Source organism: Octodon degus, unplaced genomic scaffold, assembly GCF_000260255.1.
Source record: "Octodon degus isolate 3935 unplaced genomic scaffold, OctDeg1.0 scaffold00067, whole genome shotgun sequence".
Lineage (NCBI taxonomy): Eukaryota > Metazoa > Chordata > Mammalia > Rodentia > Octodontidae > Octodon > Octodon degus.
The window spans coordinates 10197606-10216790 of NW_004524643.1; the positions used below are offsets into that span (position 1 = coordinate 10197606).

At 37.5% G+C, this 19185-nt stretch overlaps 1 protein-coding gene across 1 annotated transcript in view; it reads right to left on the reverse strand.

The window, feature by feature from the left end:
* Positions 1-19185, reverse strand: part of Pik3c2a (phosphatidylinositol-4-phosphate 3-kinase catalytic subunit type 2 alpha) — a 147206-nt gene that overhangs the window by 29935 nt on the left and 98086 nt on the right. Inside the window, exons 7-17 of the mRNA XM_004634951.2 lie at positions 18847-18990; positions 17525-17570; positions 17238-17448; positions 14719-14841; positions 11798-11965; positions 5959-6070; positions 4399-4544; positions 2153-2341; positions 1824-1917; positions 1256-1350; positions 567-747 (exon numbers count right to left, since the gene is read on the reverse strand). Of these exons, the coding sequence (XP_004635008.1) occupies positions 567-747; positions 1256-1350; positions 1824-1917; positions 2153-2341; positions 4399-4544; positions 5959-6070; positions 11798-11965; positions 14719-14841; positions 17238-17448; positions 17525-17570; positions 18847-18990 (1509 nt within the window). The remainder of the gene's footprint in view (positions 1-566; positions 748-1255; positions 1351-1823; positions 1918-2152; positions 2342-4398; positions 4545-5958; positions 6071-11797; positions 11966-14718; positions 14842-17237; positions 17449-17524; positions 17571-18846; positions 18991-19185) is intronic.

Sequence of the window (19185 nt, forward strand, 5' to 3'; positions counted from 1 at the left end):
GCACACCTGTAAATTCCAACTACCTGGGAGGTTCAGGCAGGAAGATGCTGAGTTTGAGGCTAGCCTGAGCTTCACAGTGAGACTTTGTCTCAAAATTTAAATACACAAAATAAAAAGGGCGAGGCATGTGGCATAATCATGGTTGAATACTTGGATAGCATACACGAGATCCTGTATTCAATTCCTAGAATGCAAAATATGTACATAACAGGTGTTCAAACAAAAATCTGAACTATCTCTGTAATACCAGCACTCTGAGAGGCTGAGGCAGGACCTCAGGTTTGAGCCCAGCACAAAGGCTCTAGGTTCAGTGGAGGGAAGAAGTAATGGATACATCATTGATTTTTTGAGCTAGGTTATGAAATCTTTTCCTATATATTTTAAACAACCTTTAAATTATTACTTGTCCCAAATAACATGAGTTTATTTGGAGTTCTATTGGGAGTCTAGTGATAGAATAAAAATTTATTTTGTCAGTATGACAAAGATCTTTTAGCATCAAATATTCTCTTTCATCAAATATTCTCTTTCAACACTATGACAAAGAGAAAGTAGTACTTTCTTACCTGTCTGGCTGATCCACTAGCCTGTTTTACTTTTTCTGCTACTCCTCCTAGGAGCTGTACAAGTTTTGTCTGCTTAGAAAGTTCTTCTCTGAGTCTTTTTCCTCCTACTGAGAGGAGAGCACCCAAAACATGTTCATATCGGGTACCAAACTGTGTATCATGCAGTGCATCCTTGAGAAGCCTAACAGAGCAAAAATACATGTCAGTCACTTCTGAGAATCAGATGAACCTCCCTTAACAATCAATTTAACAAATTCTATTTTTTGTGCATAAAAATTTAAGTACATAGCAAGTAAAAACTCATGGTGTTATAACATGCCAAGTATTTTGCAATAGAGGGTCTTGTCATTTTTTGTTTTTCTCCTAAAAACATCAAAATTTAGTTTTAAAATAATGCAGTCACGCAGGCAAGGTGGTACATGCCTGTAGCCCCAGTATTTGGGAAGCTGAGAAAGCAGGATCATTATGAGTTTAAGGCCAGCCTGGGCTACAAAGTGAGTTCAAGGCCAGCCTGAACTGCAGAGTAAAGCCCAGTGTCAAAAAGACAAAAAATAATATAATGCATTCAACAAAACATTTGATAGCCACAGTAACTAGTATGGACATATTATTTAGACTTAACAGAGTATATCCTCACTATAAAAAACAGGAATAGAAATAAGGTACTTAATAAAAAATTGAAATCTTACCAATATAAATTGTGTGCTATCTGGATATTTCCCAAAGCCCTGGACAGAAGGAAGTGTACTAATGAACTATTCAGGTAAATTTCATATTTCAAAGCCTATGTGTAGAAAGAAAGTAAGACTCAGTAGTGGTCAAACCCAAACTAAATTATTCAGTGAAATTATCAAAAGAACCATGTAAGTCAAACATTACTCATAAAAGATTAATTCTTGTAAAACTGAACAAGTTAATTACTATAGGCTAAAGTGATGAAATAAAACACAAAAATGTACTTACAAAAAATATTTATTAGCAGTGTTTCACTAGCCAGTAAAGGAAAACCAAGGAAAAGTTCAAGTCTGGATTGTTATGAGACTCTAAAAAGTCTAAGAATTAAAAGTTCAAGTACAGATATGCAGAATTCATGAGGCACAGATGACAATGGGAGAATACCCAACACACTAAGCCGGCACGTAATACCCCTCGACACTGCCATACAACAAAATTACTTTTAATTAAAATAGAACGGGGACCCTTATTAAGTTTCCAACTCACAGAACCAAGAGTAAGGTCACTCAGTAATAAACTCACTTGCACAAACTGTGGAAGGAGATCTGTTAGCTCATCATCACTAATGGCCTCAATCCAGGTCACAGCTAGGGATCTCACTTCCTGATCAGCAAACCTACAACATCAGAAAATCAGGGTTTAACAATGATTTCCTTCCACTGAAGCCATAGTTTAAAAAAGAAAAAAAAAGACAATTTCAATTTGTTCTTAACAAAAAATACTCATATAATTCTTTATTCAGAAGCAATGTGTTTTTTTTCTTCAGGAAGATTACTATAGATTCAATTTTGAGATTAATTTTGTGATAATTAATTTTTGCCCATACTGGAAAGCATAATAAACTGACTTACTTTGAATCAAGAAGCTCCAATGCAGCCAATGGATGCAAGGGCGGCCACTCATGAAGCAATGAGTAAGTTTTGGCAAGATTAACCCATTTCCAGTTTGGGGCACTTGCTAGGATTTTAGGAAGACAATTTGGATGTCTGAAGCAGTAATAACGTTTCTCCCACAAAAAGGCTTTATCTTCTTTAGAAAGCCTGTATTCATAACAATTAAATTTCTCATTAATACTGTAACAACATAGTTATAACCTCAATGATTAAAAACACAATGAAATTTATCCTATTCTTGGTAAAAACATTTAACACTAATTTGGAATAGAAAATGCAATGTACAGTAAACATCGTTACTTTACCCTAATTTGGGTGTGAAAAGAAATTATTCTTCCTAATAAAAGTCATGAAAACAAAGGATAATTCAGTAGAGTAAAAATTTATTGAGCTCAAACCAGATGCCACATAGTATAAATGGGAGATTAATTAATAGACTTCACCCAAAGAGTTTGCAAGGATTTCACCCATTTTATACAAGTCAAATGTCATATAGAACACATATGCTGCTATCATTTTGGGGGTGGGGTAGGTAACACTGTGAAATGAACCCAGGGCCTCCGCACTGAGCTATATTCCTTGACCCCTTCCCTTTTTTTGAGGCAAGGTCTCACTAAATGCCTTAGTTGCCCAGACTGGGCTCAAATCTGTGATCCTGCTCTCCCAGCTTCCCAGCGCTAAAATCTCAGACATGTATTATTGTTCTTGGCTGCTAATATAAAATGTTAGAGAATGATTATACAGTTGAATTACGAATAATTAAAATGGAAATGACTTGCTCTAGATAGTCTCATTCTACTTGCTTTAAACTTAGTGAACAATGTTCATGTGAACATTTGACTATTTTATAACCTATTCATTTTTATACATATAATACATATAGTGAAACACATAAATTTCATATGGTGAACTAAAAAAATCCATATGCTAAGGGCCAGCCTGATAGCTCAGTGAACTAAAGCACCTGCTTTGGCAGAGTGCAGCGGCTGAGGTTTGATTCCCAGGGTGCAGCGCCGGCCACACCCCTGGGGTGCACTGAGACAGCGATTGGGACTGGGCGTGGTGGCATGCGCCTGTAATCCCAGCACTTGTGAGGCTGAAAGCAGGAGAATCACTACAAGTCCAATCTACGTGGTAAGACCTTGTACACCCTGACCTAAATACAGAAAAGGAAAAAAAAAAAAAATCTGTATGTTGTGAAAAGTGCATAGTAAAATCTCTCTTTGCAACTCCCAATCACCCAAGGTCAATTTTTTTCTTTTTACTAATAGTCATACTATATTATACGTATAGTACATTTATCATGTCTTATATACTAGTACATACTACTTTAACGTCATTGTACGTAGTTGTAGTTCACCACTGAATGATTTTAACTGTTACTGATAGGCATTTCTAATCAGCTTTTCAGCAACCTAATTACTGCAATATTCTCATCCTTACAAACAAATATACAAGGGTTTTCTCTATGAAATAGATGGAGGGAACATTGCTGGGTTGCACAATTGTTCTGTACAACTGTGTAATTTTCCCATCTTTTTAAAATACTTATCACTGTAATACTGTGCACTACTTTTCCTCAAGAGGCTGGACATCTTTTCAGATGTTCAAAGGATAGTATGTTTTATTGTGTACATTCTTCTTCATTACTGAATTATCTTATTGATGTGAAAAAATTTCTTTATAGACTAAGGAAATTAATACATTGATTTCCCAGGGTGTCTTCCTTTTAATCAAGTAATAAGTTTGACTTAAACAAGTTTCCTAAACTGATGCAGTCATCTCATGTTGGTTTGTGTACTTGTTTCTTGGTGTTGGGACTTGAACCTACCACTCTCCACATGCTAGGCAAGTGAGCTACACCTGTATTTCCATATGGGCTTGGCAGGGAGGGGGCAGCTTTTTGAGACCGGGTCTCACTGTGCAGTTCAGGCTGCCCTTGAGCTCATTCTGTAGCCCAGGCTGGGCTTGAACTTACAGCAATCCTCCTGCCTCAGCCTCCTGGGTGTTGATACTATAGGCATGCATCACCATACCTGGCTTGATATAATTTTAAAACATTAAATAGAAAATTTTCCTCACCAAGAGCACTGCTAAGAAATGAAGTAAATAAGGACATTTAATATAAGCTCTTAACTGGATCTTTAACACTGTAACTGACACTGTAACTGATACCCAGGCAAAACAGAATAAATAAGGCATACCCAAATGATGAGTCTCTTTGAAGAATATCAAAAAGTTTTTCTTTTATATCATTTTCCAGTGTTTCTAAGTCATACGGCTGTATAATGCTTCTGTCAACTTGTGGAGTTGTATAAATAATATCAAATGTAGGAAAAGGAAAATCAACCTTAAAAAATAAAAAAATTAATCAAATTACAATTGAAATATGTCATACTAGCTTAAAAAAAACTTTTTTTCTTAGCAGTAAAAATGTATTTATATTGAATATTAAATTAGTGCTTGTCTTTCTGTTGATAGTGGTTACCAATAGTTGGTAACTCTCAATACTACATATATATTTTTGAGATGGTGTCATGGTTTGGGGTTTTGTAAGAATGATATAATACAGGACACATTTTATAAGATTTTTTTATAATCACCCAAAGAATCATACACAAAGAGTGCAGGGAATCTGCCCACACACTGAAGACCAAAGAAAGCAGCTAAAGGCCTGGATCTTAATATCCTGCTTGAGTCCAGCTCCTAGAGTCCATAACAGTGCCTTCCACAAGTCCAACTGGAGGCCCAGAGTCCATGACAATGTCTCATGCAGGACTGCTTTATGGATCTGCACTGGGATGTCCCATCAGTAGAAAGTCTGTGTTAGCAGGATGAAGATCTATGCTAACAGGCTGAGGGATCTGTACTGGAGCTAGGAAGCAATGCTCAAGGTGAAAACCAGAACTCCCCACAGAAGTACCACATTCATCCTCAGCATCAGTGAGGTCCTGAGCTCCTCTTGTGATGAAGAAAGCGAGTTCCCATTAGGAAAGCCAACGGGACAATCTTCTTCAGAAGGCTGAGCAGTACACTATCTTCTCCTCTGAAGCCAGGAAGCAATGCTCAAGATGAAGACAAGAGCTCCGCCAAAGTAAACCATAGCCATTCTCAGCGACAACGAGGTCCTGAGCTCCTCCTCTGACAAGAACAGCCAAGTTCATCAGGAAAGCCAGCATGACAAGGTCCTCCAGCAGAACAGCCCAAGAGAATAGCAGCTTCCAACAGCTCCAAACAGCTTCTCCAAACAGCTTTCCTAACAGCCTCTCAAAAGCTTTTCCAGTTCTGCCTCTTATGCTGCGGGCAACAGTCCATAGGTGGGCCTCCCATACCTAGCACCACACTAGTTCCGTTCGGCAGGGTGTAACAAATTGACCACCAGTTAGCAATCTACTACAGATGGGTACAATGCAGTTTTGTTTTTCAATGATGGGGACTGAATCCAGGGGTACTCCACCACTAAACTACATCTCCCATACTTCAAATTATTTGTTGTTTTGAGTGTTAATTGCCCAGGCTGGCTTCAAATTTGTGATCCTCCTGCCTCAGTTTCCAGAGTAGCTGGGATTACAGGTATATGCCACCACATTCAGCTTCTATTTTTCAGAAACTAGACATGGTTTTGTGATTTAAACTTAAGATAGAGTCTGAAGTTAAAAGATCAATTAAATTTCTTTAATAACCAAAATCATGGTATACACCCACACACTTTTTATAAAAGAATTTAAATTTAAACCTCTCCATGGGCCAAGAAATACCATTACCTGTAGCACTATTCTTTCCATGACATATCCTTTTTTAGGAATTGTTCCAGGACTAGGATTTGCACGTGATGAAGTCCAAAGATAAAGAAGTTTGGTTCCACATGTTAAAAACCTTCATGAATGTAAAAAGAATACTGTGATTTCCTTTAAAATAAAATGCAAAACTCTTTAACGCTGGTCAACTTGAAATATTCACATTCCATTCACTATTTTATAAAAGTAAAATCTTTAAGAACAGATCAGTTTTTGTTCTCCACACTGTACTGTGTGACTTCAGGTGAACACATACTGAACTATAAAGGACAAAGGAGAATGAAAATCTTGTGAAGGATGGAACGAAGCTGGAAAAAGGCGCTGTGCCACTGAGTTTTTTCTACAAAGGGATACAGACCAAAGTGGAGAAATACTTGGATTACAGAACTGCTCCCAGACGTTTACCATTAGAATGAAAACTACATGCAAAGAGAACCAGTGCCAGAACACCAATCATCTGAGATAAGTTGTATCTGTGCCCTTGTCTACAAACTTTCAGCAATCAAATACTGTTGACTTTATAGGTCACTTATTCTTTGCTGCCAAGACTTTGGCTGTTATAATACAAAGCAGCCATAAGTAATGCACAAATGAATAAGTATACTATGTTCTAACAAACTTCTTATAAAAACAGGTGGGGGGGGGGCTCAAGCATGTACTATCATTAGATCTCAAGCTCTAATTTGATTCTAGTTTCTGGAAAGAATTTTATCTTTTGAAATCATTTATCTATTTTTTAAAATAATTAAGTTTATACAATATAAATATGTATAATAATTACATTCATCACAGGGAACTTGTGTATTTGTACATGATATATCTTAATTCCTCTTTTTTCCCCACATTCCTCTCTCCTCCCTTCAACCCCACTTCCCCTCCTTATTTACAAAGCTTCATTTCTATTTTATCCTTTTTTCTCATTTTTTTCTTTTTCCTTCTACACTCCCTCCCAATTCCCTTTGAAACATTACTGTTTCACAATATCTATTGTATATTTTGGTTCTTATTTACACTTCTGATTTCTCATACCAGAGAGACAATGTGATATTTATGTGTCCAGTGTATTTCACATAAGAGTATGGTCCCAGGGTCCTTCCATTCAGTTATAAATGTCTCAAGTTTATCCTTTTTCTGGCTTAGTAGTACTGCATTAAAAAAAAAAAAAAAAAACCCTCCAAGTCTCTTATCCATTCATTGCTTAATGGGCATTTGGGCTGTTTCTAAGATTTAGCTATTCCAAATTGTGCTGCTATGCATATGACTGCACATATACCACTGTGGTATGATGCTTTTAATTCTTTTGGGAAGATACCGCAAATCTAACAACCCAATCCAAAAATGGGCATCTGAAATGAATAGACACTTCTCAGAAGGAGTACAAATTGCAAATAAACAGATAATAAAATGTTTAATATACTGATTAGAGTTATAAATTAAAACAACACTGAGATTCCATCTTGTCCCAGAAAGGTTATTATACAGCGAATTTTAAAATCAAGATCACTAACCACTACATAGTATATAACACTTCTTCTGTACATATATTCATATAAATTATCTTCCCTCTTAGTTTCTGAGGGAGGAGTTTTTTTTTTTTTTTTTGGGGGGGGAGGACCTTTTCTGAGACAGAATCTCACTATGTACTTCAGGCTGGCCTTGAATTAATTATGTTGCCCAGGCTGGTCTCTAACTCAAGGCAATCCTCCTGCTTCAGCCTCCTGAGTGCTGGGACTACAGGTGTGTGCCACCATGCCTAGTTGTCTCTTTACTTCTGGCATGCTTGCTTTTTTTCTTTCCTTTCTTAATATATTTAGTACAGGGCCTACAGGGTCCAATCACTACATAGATTGGACTCAGTGATTCTCTTGTTTTCAGCCTCCCAATTACAGGTGCATACCACCATGCCCCGTCTCAATCCCTGTCTCAGCACACCCTGGGGGTGGGGCCCGCATGGCACTGCGCTCTGCCTAAGCAGACAGTTTAGTCTGCTAAGCTATCTGACCAGCACTTCTGGTTGTTTCTTGAATCTGAAGTTCCAATATTACCTAGAGGTACTGAACTACTTAGCAGCCTTCAACCAAAAACCATCTATTCAGGGTTTGATGCAAACTATAAAACTAAGAAGTCAACTTCTCTATCTAATTTATCTGATCTTATTTTATCTAATCTAGTCTACCTTATCTATCTGTCCTGGAGATGGAACTCAGGACTTTCACACTGAGCTACATTCCCCAAACCTTTTTGGATACAACCTAATTTGCTTAATCTGGGCTAGAACTTGCAATGCTCCTGCCTTGATTGCAGGGATTATAGGTGTGTACTACCACGCATGGTTTGCTTCACTTTATAATTTCTTGAATTATGAAAGAATGCTATGTCATTCATCTAAAAAAAAAGTTTACCAGACCATAAAAGTAGAAAATGACTTTCAAAACTGATTTACTGTAGTTACAAAAATCAATGATAGCGGGCATCTGAGATGAATGCACGCTTCTCAGAGAAAGAAATTAAAGAAGCGAATAAATATATGAAAAAATGCTCCACATCACTAGCCATTCGTGAAATGCAAATTAAAACCACATTGAGATAAGAATGGCTATCATAAAGAAATCACACAACAAGAAATTTTGGAGAGGCTGTGGGGAAAAAGGAACCCTTCTGCACTGCTGGTGGGAATGTAGACTTGTGCAACCATTATGGAAATCAATATAGAAACTCCTTCGAAAAATTGCTTTGGAAATCCCCTTTAAACCAGCTATTCCTCTACTGGGAATTTTTCCAGAGGATCTGAAAACATCATATCATAGGGATATATGTGTGCCTATGTTTATAGCAGCACAATTTGTAATAACCAAATCTTGGAAACAACCAAGATGCCCATCACCTGAGGAATGGTTGAGAAAGATGTGGTATTTTTACACAATGGAGTATTATTCAGCTATTAAGAATGATAAACTCCAAGCCTTTATATTGAAGTGGATGCCACTTGAACATATACTCATAAATGAAATAAACCAGACACATGTGTAAATATCAAAAAATCAATGATAGGATGTGAGGGTGATCTGGCTGTGACATCTGTCACCCCACTGATCGCCAGGGTTGATTTGGCTGATCTGGCTGGCTAGGCGGGTGTCCCCTTCCTCCCTCAACGATCCATGTGTGTCCCTCCTGAAGCTGCGCACTCGGTCGAAGAGGTCGATCACCCCCAATAGAGGAGGACCGTTCCTCGGTCAAGGGTATACGAGTAGCTGCGCTCCCCTGCTAGAACCTCCAAACAAGCTCTCAAAAATCAATGATAATAATGCGGGCTGGAGAGATGGCTCAGTGGTCTAGAGCACCTACTTGGAACAAGCTTGGCAAAGCACAGGGACCGCGGTTCGATCCCCCAGCACCACATGCCAGCCAGCCCCGCCCCCTGGTGGGCTGAGCTGGTCACACACATACACACACTAAATAAAAATGTAATAAATAAATAATTAAAAGAAATCAATGATAATAATGGAATTACATTTAATTTTCTCACATAACTACTGAAACTAATTTACCAAAAAAGAAATGAGAACACAATTCTTCTCCTTCATGGCACCAATGACAGTCAATATTCTGTTCAGGGAGGTTATGGATTATATTCAATGAAAAGTTTTATTTTTTTATTTTTTTTTTGATAAAACATAAAAATGACTATATTTCAAAACATAAGTTCTGTACAAAGTTCAATGAAAAGTTTTAAATGCGTATCAATAAGAGTAATCTCTTTTTTTTTTTTTGAAGAACCAGGGATTGAACTCAGGTCCTTGTGCTTCCCAGGGAAGCACTTATTCCACTGAGCCATCTCCCTGGCTCCAAGAGTAATCTCTTCACTGCTTTTCTCTAGTTTTTGATGGTTTATAACTATATCAGGTACCAAATAAAACATTAAAATGACCAAAAGATAGTTAAAAAGAAAAAAAGCTTTTACTGCCTCCTCAAATATGATAGAAATACTTATAACAAGCATTTTTCATTTAAGTGTATGGAAAAAGAATACAACAAGATCAAAATGTGTGAATTCAGGGCTGGGGATGCAGTTCATTGATAAAGCATTTGCCTATCATACCCAAGGCTCTAGGTTCAATCCATAATATTGAGGAAAAAAAAAAAAGTGTGAAGTCAGTAAGTGCTTACTGGAAAATCAAACAGTTTGCTACTTAAGGAAAAGGAAAAAGTAGACTGAGAGAATATTTTCAATTTTAAAAAAAAAGATCCATCATTAAATCCTTTCTAAATACTCCTGAGAATATGATGTTTCAAAGACTACACTCTACAATAACAAAAAAAGTGCTATGGTGTCAAATAAGTTTAAAAATATCAATATAGGATCCTGAAGCCATAATGCCTGATTCAAATCTCAACTACTATGCAAGCTCTGAGAAGCAAGGCACTTAACCTCTGTCCTTTGGTGGTTATAATAGTATCCTCATCATAGAGTTATAGGGGAATATATGGATATATGCACAGCACTCAGATAAAACCTAGCACATAGTAACAAGGAGTATATAAATGTTATTTAAGTGAATGTATTATAAAGTGTTTAAATAGGCTTTCTGATTACAGAACTTTAGATATGCTTTCAATACACTCATATACATTATCAGTTTGCAGAACAATCTCAATGTATTGTATATAGCATGTCCTAGATTTCTTTTCTATTTTGCATGACCTTATAATTCCAAATGGCTATTTCTTTCTTTTTACATCTTTGTTTCAACCAAATAGCTCAGTGGATTAAAGTGCCGGTAAGCACGCAGGGGCCGGCTAGGGTTTTGATCCCCCAGCCTGCTATGCCGGCCCTGCCCCTGGGGCGCACTGAGATGGCAATTGAGGTGCCAAGTGAGGGCATGGTGGCGTGCACCTGTAAACCCAGCTCTTGGAAGGCTGTAAACAGGCAGATCACTATGAGTCCAATCTAGTAGTGAGACCCTGAACATCCTGTAGACCCTTCCCTAAAATTAAAAACAAAAAAGTTTTCATTTATTTATTTATTTGGTACAGGGTCTCCCTAGGCAGCTGGGACTCATAGTGATTCTCCTGTTTCAGCTTCCCCAGCACTGGGATTACAGGTGTGTGCCACCATACCTGCTTTCAGAGGCCAGTACAGTACACTTGGGGTTCTGGGGTCAGCACATCATGTGGTACTGGGGATCAAACCTGGGTCCTTGTGTTTGCCAGGCAGGCACTTAGACTGCCGAGCTATCTCCCCAGCCCCCCAAATGGCTATTTCCTTAAGCTTTAATTAATAAAGAAGTTCCTTTACCCTTAAGAGTAAGAGAAAGAATCCTAGAACAGGTTTTTGACACATATAGGACCTTTGGAAAATAAAGACCAGAGGCCCATGACAGTAAGGGGACAGATTAGTCTGATAAAGACAATTAACGAAGGGAATAATGTATATCTATAGTCTCAAACTGGAGAGGTAGAGCAAAAGAATGAAAAGAGTTGCTTTCATTACTATCAGGGGAATTGATGAAATCATGGTATTATATCAGTCATACAGTGCTATACATAAATGAGTCACTGGGTGCTGCTGTTCTCCTGAACATGAGAAGCAGACCACCTTCCAGATACCCAGACAATCTTTAGACTACATCAGAATAACTGCTTTCCCCTGATCTCTCTTTGAACTGATCTCCTCTTATCATATTGGGAAAAACTGAAATAGCTCTCTTAGCTCATGTTTGTCATTGTCCCCATCCTGTCCTTTAGGCCAATTCTAATGTGTAGATATGTCCACAGCAGTTCACTATCACAATTCAATGATACTTACCGTTTATAGTCAAAAAGAGGCAAAGAAACTCTGCCCAAAGCTTCAGGCCCCTTTCTCTGCTTATTAGAATCAGGGGAACTTCCACTGCTCTGATTTAAAATTCCAAAAAGAGTAAGATGAAGAAGTGATTCTAATGGCAATTGTGATATCTGGATGGGAAAAATAATTCTATGGGGGAAAAAATGTATTAATAGAAAGAACAAATTAGATTGAATGAGCAACTTAGCTTTAATGAGACTGACAATTTTAGGAATTTCATTTGAATACCCAATAATCTTTAATTTTATGTAATCTTTAGCTATGCAGCAAGTTTGGTTAACTTATATTTTTAAAAGTCTTAAATTACATTAATACATAAAATTTTTTTTTTTTTTTTGCAGAACCAGGGATTGAACTCAGGTCCTTGCGCTTGCCAGGGAAGCACTTATTCCACTGAGCCATCTCCCCAGCCCCAAATAATACATAAAATTTTAAAGGACGTTTTTCTTTTTTGTTTTTGGCGGAACTGGGGATTGAACTCAGGCCCGTGCACTTGCCAGGCAAGTGCTTATTGTACTGAGCCATCTCCCCAGCCCAGGACGTTTTCTTCAAAAATTTTTAAGTACTTTTATTTAAGTTTTACAGCATCAATTTGCAGGCAAAATAACAGTCATCTTTATTTCAAGACAGACTTCAGTAGTGGTGAACCTACAGTACATGTGCCACAGCTGGCTGTATCACTAAAAGGTTTACTACAACTGGACTAGATGAATGTTTATGAGAATATCTGCTTTGGGTTGTAAATATGCAAAGATATATACAAACAGATAATATGTATTTCTTTTTTGTAAATCTGAAAGAACAGATGAGATCAAGAACGGTAACTCTAAATGAGATGATGAATTAAAAATGGGCTAGAACCCACTACCTTTTAAGACAGGGTATCTATGTTTCCCAGACTGGCCTTCGATTCACAATCCTCCCATGTCAGCCTCCTAAGTAGCTAGGAGTAGATGTACCACCATGGGGGCTGGGAATACAGTTCAACAGCACAGTACCTGCCTGGCAAGTGTGACATCATGAATTTGATTCCCAGATTCCCAGTGGAAGGAAGGCAGGCAGGGAAGTGGACTATCATGAGGAAAGCCATAATAGCTTAGCTTAGATGTACCACCATGCCTGGCATCCTATGTGCATGTTTGTTTTATTTGCTTGCCTTAATAGATACATTATTTTTGCAACTTAATAAAAGAGAAAATAGGAAAAAATTTTATATATATGTAACAAATAATAGAAAGTTCTTCAACTGACTACCTAACTTACAGTTTTGTGGTTTTTTTTTTTTTTCCCCATTCAGAAACAGCATTTTAAAAACAGTAATACTGGGCAGGTGTGGTAGCACATCAGTAATCCAGCATTCAGGAAGCTGAGGCAGGAAGATCACTGCAAGTCTGAGGCCAGCCTAGGCTACAAAGTTCAAGACCTCTTTGAACTACACAGGGCTGGTGAGATGGCTCAGTGGTCTAAAGCACCTATTTAGAACAAGCTAAGCCAAGCAAAGCACAAGGACCGCGGCTCAATCCCCCAGCACCACATGCCAGCCAGCCCCGCCCCCTGGTGGGCTGAGCTGGCCACACACACACTAAATAAATAAATAAAAGAAATGCTTGACTGGCAAACGCAAGGATCTGAGTTCAATCCCCAGTTCCAAAAAATTTAAAAAAAAAAAAAAAAGAACTACACAGAATGAGACCCTGTCTCAAAAAGCCAAACAAAACAAAACAAAAAAGTAACATTATAAAACATCCTGTACAAATTTAAAACAACTTTTTAAATCTAGTAATAAAAACCCAGATTCTTACACGTATCACAGAATAAAAACAAACAATGTTATTAAATACCATCTATAATAGTTAACCTTTTTGTCAACTTGGTAAGAAATGCCCTACTGATTGGTTTAGCACAGTTCTGGGTATGATTGAATGGATTAACTAAGACCCACTCTGGGTTTGAATGGCACAAACAAATAAGCCTCAATGGAGTAAAAGGGGAAGGAAAGAAGGCAGGCTCATTTTTGTTTCTTCAGAGGAGCTCCAGTGTTTGCCTTTGATGTCCATTTCCTGGCTTTCACAGCATACCCTTCAGCTGCCTGATATGGACTCACACAGGACTTCATCATGAAGCCTTAGACCTTTTTTTTTTTTTTTTGGTACCAGAGATGGAACTCAGAACCATACACTTGCCAGGTAGGTGCTCATGCCACTGAGCTATCTCCCTGGCCTGAGGTAAAGCCTTAGACTTCCTAACAGGCCCTTCAGCTCTCTAACACACAGACAGGCCTTTAGTAATGTTCCACATCTGACTCTGCAAGCAGCCACTGTAACCTTATGTGTGTGTGTGTGTTTTCTGTTCTCTAGAAGGCCTTAAATGATATACAACCCTTCTAGTATTTAATTACATGTAAATTTATATCTTTAACTTAACAAAGCCTAGGAAGAATTAACAACATGCTATTGCAATCTAATAACATATAGGGGTTTGGGCAAGTATTTCAGAATTTTTATTTTATTTTATGGTAAAAAAATTTTTTTTTTCATAATTTTATTGATAAATAGCAATGAGACAGTTTCAAATCAAATCGCTAGGACAATTTCAATAATTAACACACTGCATACATTCTTCTTAGTGGTTAACTGCTGTACAAGATGCGGACTTGAGGTCCTATTTACAAACACCATTAGAACAAATCATTCTATTCATTAAGAGAAGTATTTCAGAATTTTTAAAAAGAATTTGTTTTATAGAATCTTATCTAGAAAAGATTTTAAGACATCAGTAAAAATTTAATAAATTTCAGTGAAATTGGTAATAACTGAAGCTAGGTTACAAACATTAGGAACAGAGCACACTGAAAGTATTAAAAAGCCAGAAATTTCACTTACAATTCATCCCATTTAATAAGATAGAAGAAATTCTTATAAGTGCCAACCTTCTTTGATTGAATAGGTTTAAAAAGATCCTTTCCATTGTGAGACAGGGAACATATCAAATAATATTTTTCATAACTGAGAAAAGAAAAGAGTTAATTCAACTTCTATTTTAATAGTCCAAATTAGCAAACTAATACAGATACTTAGCAGTTCTTGACCCAAAGTGACTAATATCTGAAATAAACGGGTTAACATTCATTTGAATTTTTGGAAATCCACTTAAAATTTAACCACTGTAAATTATATGAAAATAGAGACCAAAGAAGCACAAAGGGCTAAGTACCAGTTTCAATGGTTCTATGACACAAAACTGGAGAATTTCAGTATTTTACTCAGTTACCTAATCTTTAGATTTTTTAATTTTTTTCCCATAATTTTCTTGAGAAACAAATAGCAATGAGACAGTTTCAAACCAAATTGGTAAGACAGTTTCAATAATTAACACATTGCATACATTTTTCCTAGTGGTTAACTGATGTACAAGATGCGGACATGCTATCCTATTTACAAAAACTATTAGAACAAATCCCTCTATTCATTAAGAGAATGTAACTATATATCTATCCTAACCATTTTGAATACACAGATACCAAATGGACATTCATCTGTATCCCCTTTTTTTGTTTAGTTCCGTTATTTGAATATGATAGGTGTGTTATCTCAGCAAAATATTCTAAAAGAGTCCAGTAGTCCATAATAGTGTTGGGTCTTCCATTCCTCTGGCAATGTCAGAAATTGTTGACCTGAGTCCCCTACAGCTCAACATAACAGCATGGCTTTACTTCTTATACTTCATTTTTGTACTTTTCTGCTGGATGGTTAAGACCAAGGTAAAGCAGGACTTATGCAACAAGAGTTGTAGCGTTTGGGTCTGATAAATAGTCTTTAGATTTTAGATGAATGAAAACAGATAATGTATTCACTTTCAGGTAAATTACAGAAAGACCTCTCATAGGTAGCATTTCCTTTTGTTAAGCTACTGAACAGAATCAGTTAAGCATATAAATAGTCCATGGCCTATCTTGATTAACCCAATCTTTCTGGTATATCAGGAGGCTTCCATCCATGCAAATAGCTGCTGCTGTATAATCTCACTAGACAGCAATGACTTAATTCTAAACTGCTACAATTACAAAGTTAGTTAGATATAGTAAGCACATTATTTCTTTTGAGACAGGGCTTTGTTATGCAGTTTGGACTGGCCTTGAACTTACAGCAATCTTCCTGCCTCAGCCTCCTGCTTTAGCCTCCGTGTGCCATCATGTCCAGCCAGTAAGCAGTTTTTGTAAGACAAAATTCTTAGACTGAATAAATTTATATTTTACTGCTATTTTAACTTACTAAAAGATTTACAAGCTAATCACTCTGTTCATATCTATAATCCATTTATCATTCTAAATATATTCTAAATCTAATCTCCCTGGTTCACAAAATACCTCTAGCTAACTCATCTTAACTCAGTTTGTTCCTTATTTAGTATTTTATAAACTTTCTATCTTAATAATTATTTTTGTATTGTCTTCTACTGGGTATCTGTTCTCATTAGTGTTAGGGTTCTCATTATTAGGGTTAAATTTCCATGTGTACATGGAATATGTGGAGTAACAACACACTAACACCGTAATGTAGGTACATATGTACGTATGTATGTATATATGTATGTATTCAGTTTAGCGTTCAAAGGGTATCACTGCGTAGACTGGACTCAGTGATTCTCCTGTTTCTAGTCTCCCAAGCACTGGGATTACAGGTGTGACACCAGACCCAACCTCAATGTCCTTCTCAGTGCACCCTGGGGGCGGGGCTGGCATGGCACGCCAGGGATCAAACCTGGCCACTGCGCTCTGTCTAAGCAGGCACTTTAGTCTGCTGAGCTAACTGGCTGGCCCCGAAATAACACCTTTAGATACCAGTGATAACCATATAAATTCAAGTTCTAGGAAAGCACTGCCAACTTATTTATTGCTGAGTCTTTACTATAAAGAACTGTGCTAGCCAGGATGGTGGTGCACACCAGTAATCCCAGCGCTTGGGAGGCTGAGGCAGGTGTATCAGAAACTTGAATTCAGCCTGGCAACTTAGCAAAACTGTATGTTAAATAAATTAATGGGTTAAGATGTAGCTCAGTAGGAAAGCCCTGGGCCTTAGATTCATTTGCTTCAGCCTCCTAGAGTGTTGGAATTACAGACAGGTTCCAGTGCCCTAGATGACAGTGGTTATTTTAATAGTCAATATTTCCTGAACACCATCAGAGGGTACTTTTTTTTGTTTTGTCTTGCAACAGTTTCGCTGTAATTCAGGTTGGCCTCAAACTCACAGTGATCCTCCTGTAATTTTGAAATCTGAAACCCACAAAGGTACTTGGTGATCCTGTATAATCTACTTAATACCAGAAAACAGAGATAACTGGTATTTTACAAGATCAGAAGTACTTCTAGGTAAAGCTGTGCATGTTTTACATAGTTACTTACTTCGATACCCAGTTACTCGAAATTCCATGTGCAGCAAAAATAGTAAACTGGAGCTGTTCTGTGGTAGTCCATGCTTCCTTGATGTTCCTACAACTGTGAGTACAGTCTTCAGGAGTCCTACTAGAATTTGCATGGAGTCTGAGAAGATCATAAATTGCTGCAGTTAACTGGTCCATGCTCACTTTAACAGGATTTTCAAGATTCAGGGAGCCTAGATTTGGAGAAAAATGTTAATTCTCCAAAAAATTAATGATTATTGCTGAAATGTAAAGAATCTAAAGACATACCTCCAATTGAGGTTTTGCTAGTATCTCCTCCAGATAATGAAGTCACCTAAATATATAAAGATCATTTAGTCAGAAAATGCCCATGATGCAATATAAAATGTTCATCTCTATCTTCAACACATTTTTTTAAAAAAATTATTTAACACAGGGCCTCACTATGCAGTTCATACTTGTAATAATCCTCCTATCTCAGCCTCCCCAGTGCTAGTATTACAGGCCATGTGCCATCATGCCTGGTTTTGGGGCCAGCATGGCGCATCTGGGGTCTGGGCCAGCACAGCATACAGTACTGGGGGTTGAACTCAGGTCCTTGTGCTTGCCAGGCAGCACTCAGACCATGGAGTTATATCCCCAACCCTATCTTCAACACATTTAATTAAATAATACTAAGTCAAAGAAACTCTTCCCAAGCTGGGTAAGGTGGAAGACGCCCATAATCCAAGCACTCTGGAAAGCTAAGGCAGGAGGATAGCAAGTTTGAACCCAGTCTAGGAAATTTAACAAGTCCCTATTTCAAAATTTCAAAAACAAAACAAAAATCTTTACAAAAGTCTTCAAATGTAGCTCATTTAAAAAGTCCTGGTTTCAGTCCCCAGTACTGGAGTTGGGTGGGGGTAGGAACGGCTTTCCCCAAGAAAATTTCCTAAAAGTGTTTGAAATTACTAAAAGTGTGCGTAAAAAATGCAAAGGATTGGAGGTACAGCTCACTGGCAGGACATCTGCCTAACATATAAGGTGCTGCATTCAATCCCTAATACCACAGAGGCAAAAAGAAAGGGAAACCCTAAATCCACCATCTATCTTTTTTTTTTTAAATTGTATTTGGTTGTTGCAGGGTCTCACTATGCAGCTCGGACTTGTGATGATCCTCCTGCTTTCAGCCTCCCCAGTGCTGGGATTACAGGCATACACCACTACGCCAAGACTTTGTGGCCGGCTCAGGGCCAGGCTGGTGAGGCATGTGGTGCCAGTATCAAACCACAGTCCCTGTGCTTGCCTAAGCCTGCCTCAGAAGGCACTTTACCCTGCTGAGCTATCTTGTGCCCCCATCATGCACCTTTTACTGAATCTATTTTTAAACTCACAATCAATCAATTTACGCCATAGGTCCTTCTCTACATGTAAAGGGGTTCAGTTTGCCATATACACATTCAATGTCAGTTCTTATAAAGATTTTCCAGGATAACCTCATCAAGGAATCCCCACACAACCAAAACAATGACCTGAATTCAAAAGTTAAAGTAATAACAATTTCCTTACTAGAAAACCAAAAAAATCTCCCAGTTTGATAGATGCCTACTTAAATACATAAAAATACTTACATCAGCACTTTTATTCCTTGGAAGGTTAACTGCTCTCTTTAGCTTCTTTACTGATTCGGTAATGGCAGGAGTTTCTACACCATCTAAAGCACTGCAGATTTTTCTTACAGCTTTAATTACTTGATCTACAGCTCGATGCTGGTTCTTTAAAAAGTACAGAAAATTTAATGAGCTGGATGTGGTAGGAGTTCAAGTCCAGCTTAGCTATATAATGAGTCCAAGTCAATCTGAACTACTTAGTGCGCTCCTACCTCAGAAAGTTTTTTTTTCCCCAAATCAAGTCAGAAATTAAACCATTTAGATGTGCCTATGAATAGGTATTCTCTAGTCTTAAAAGAA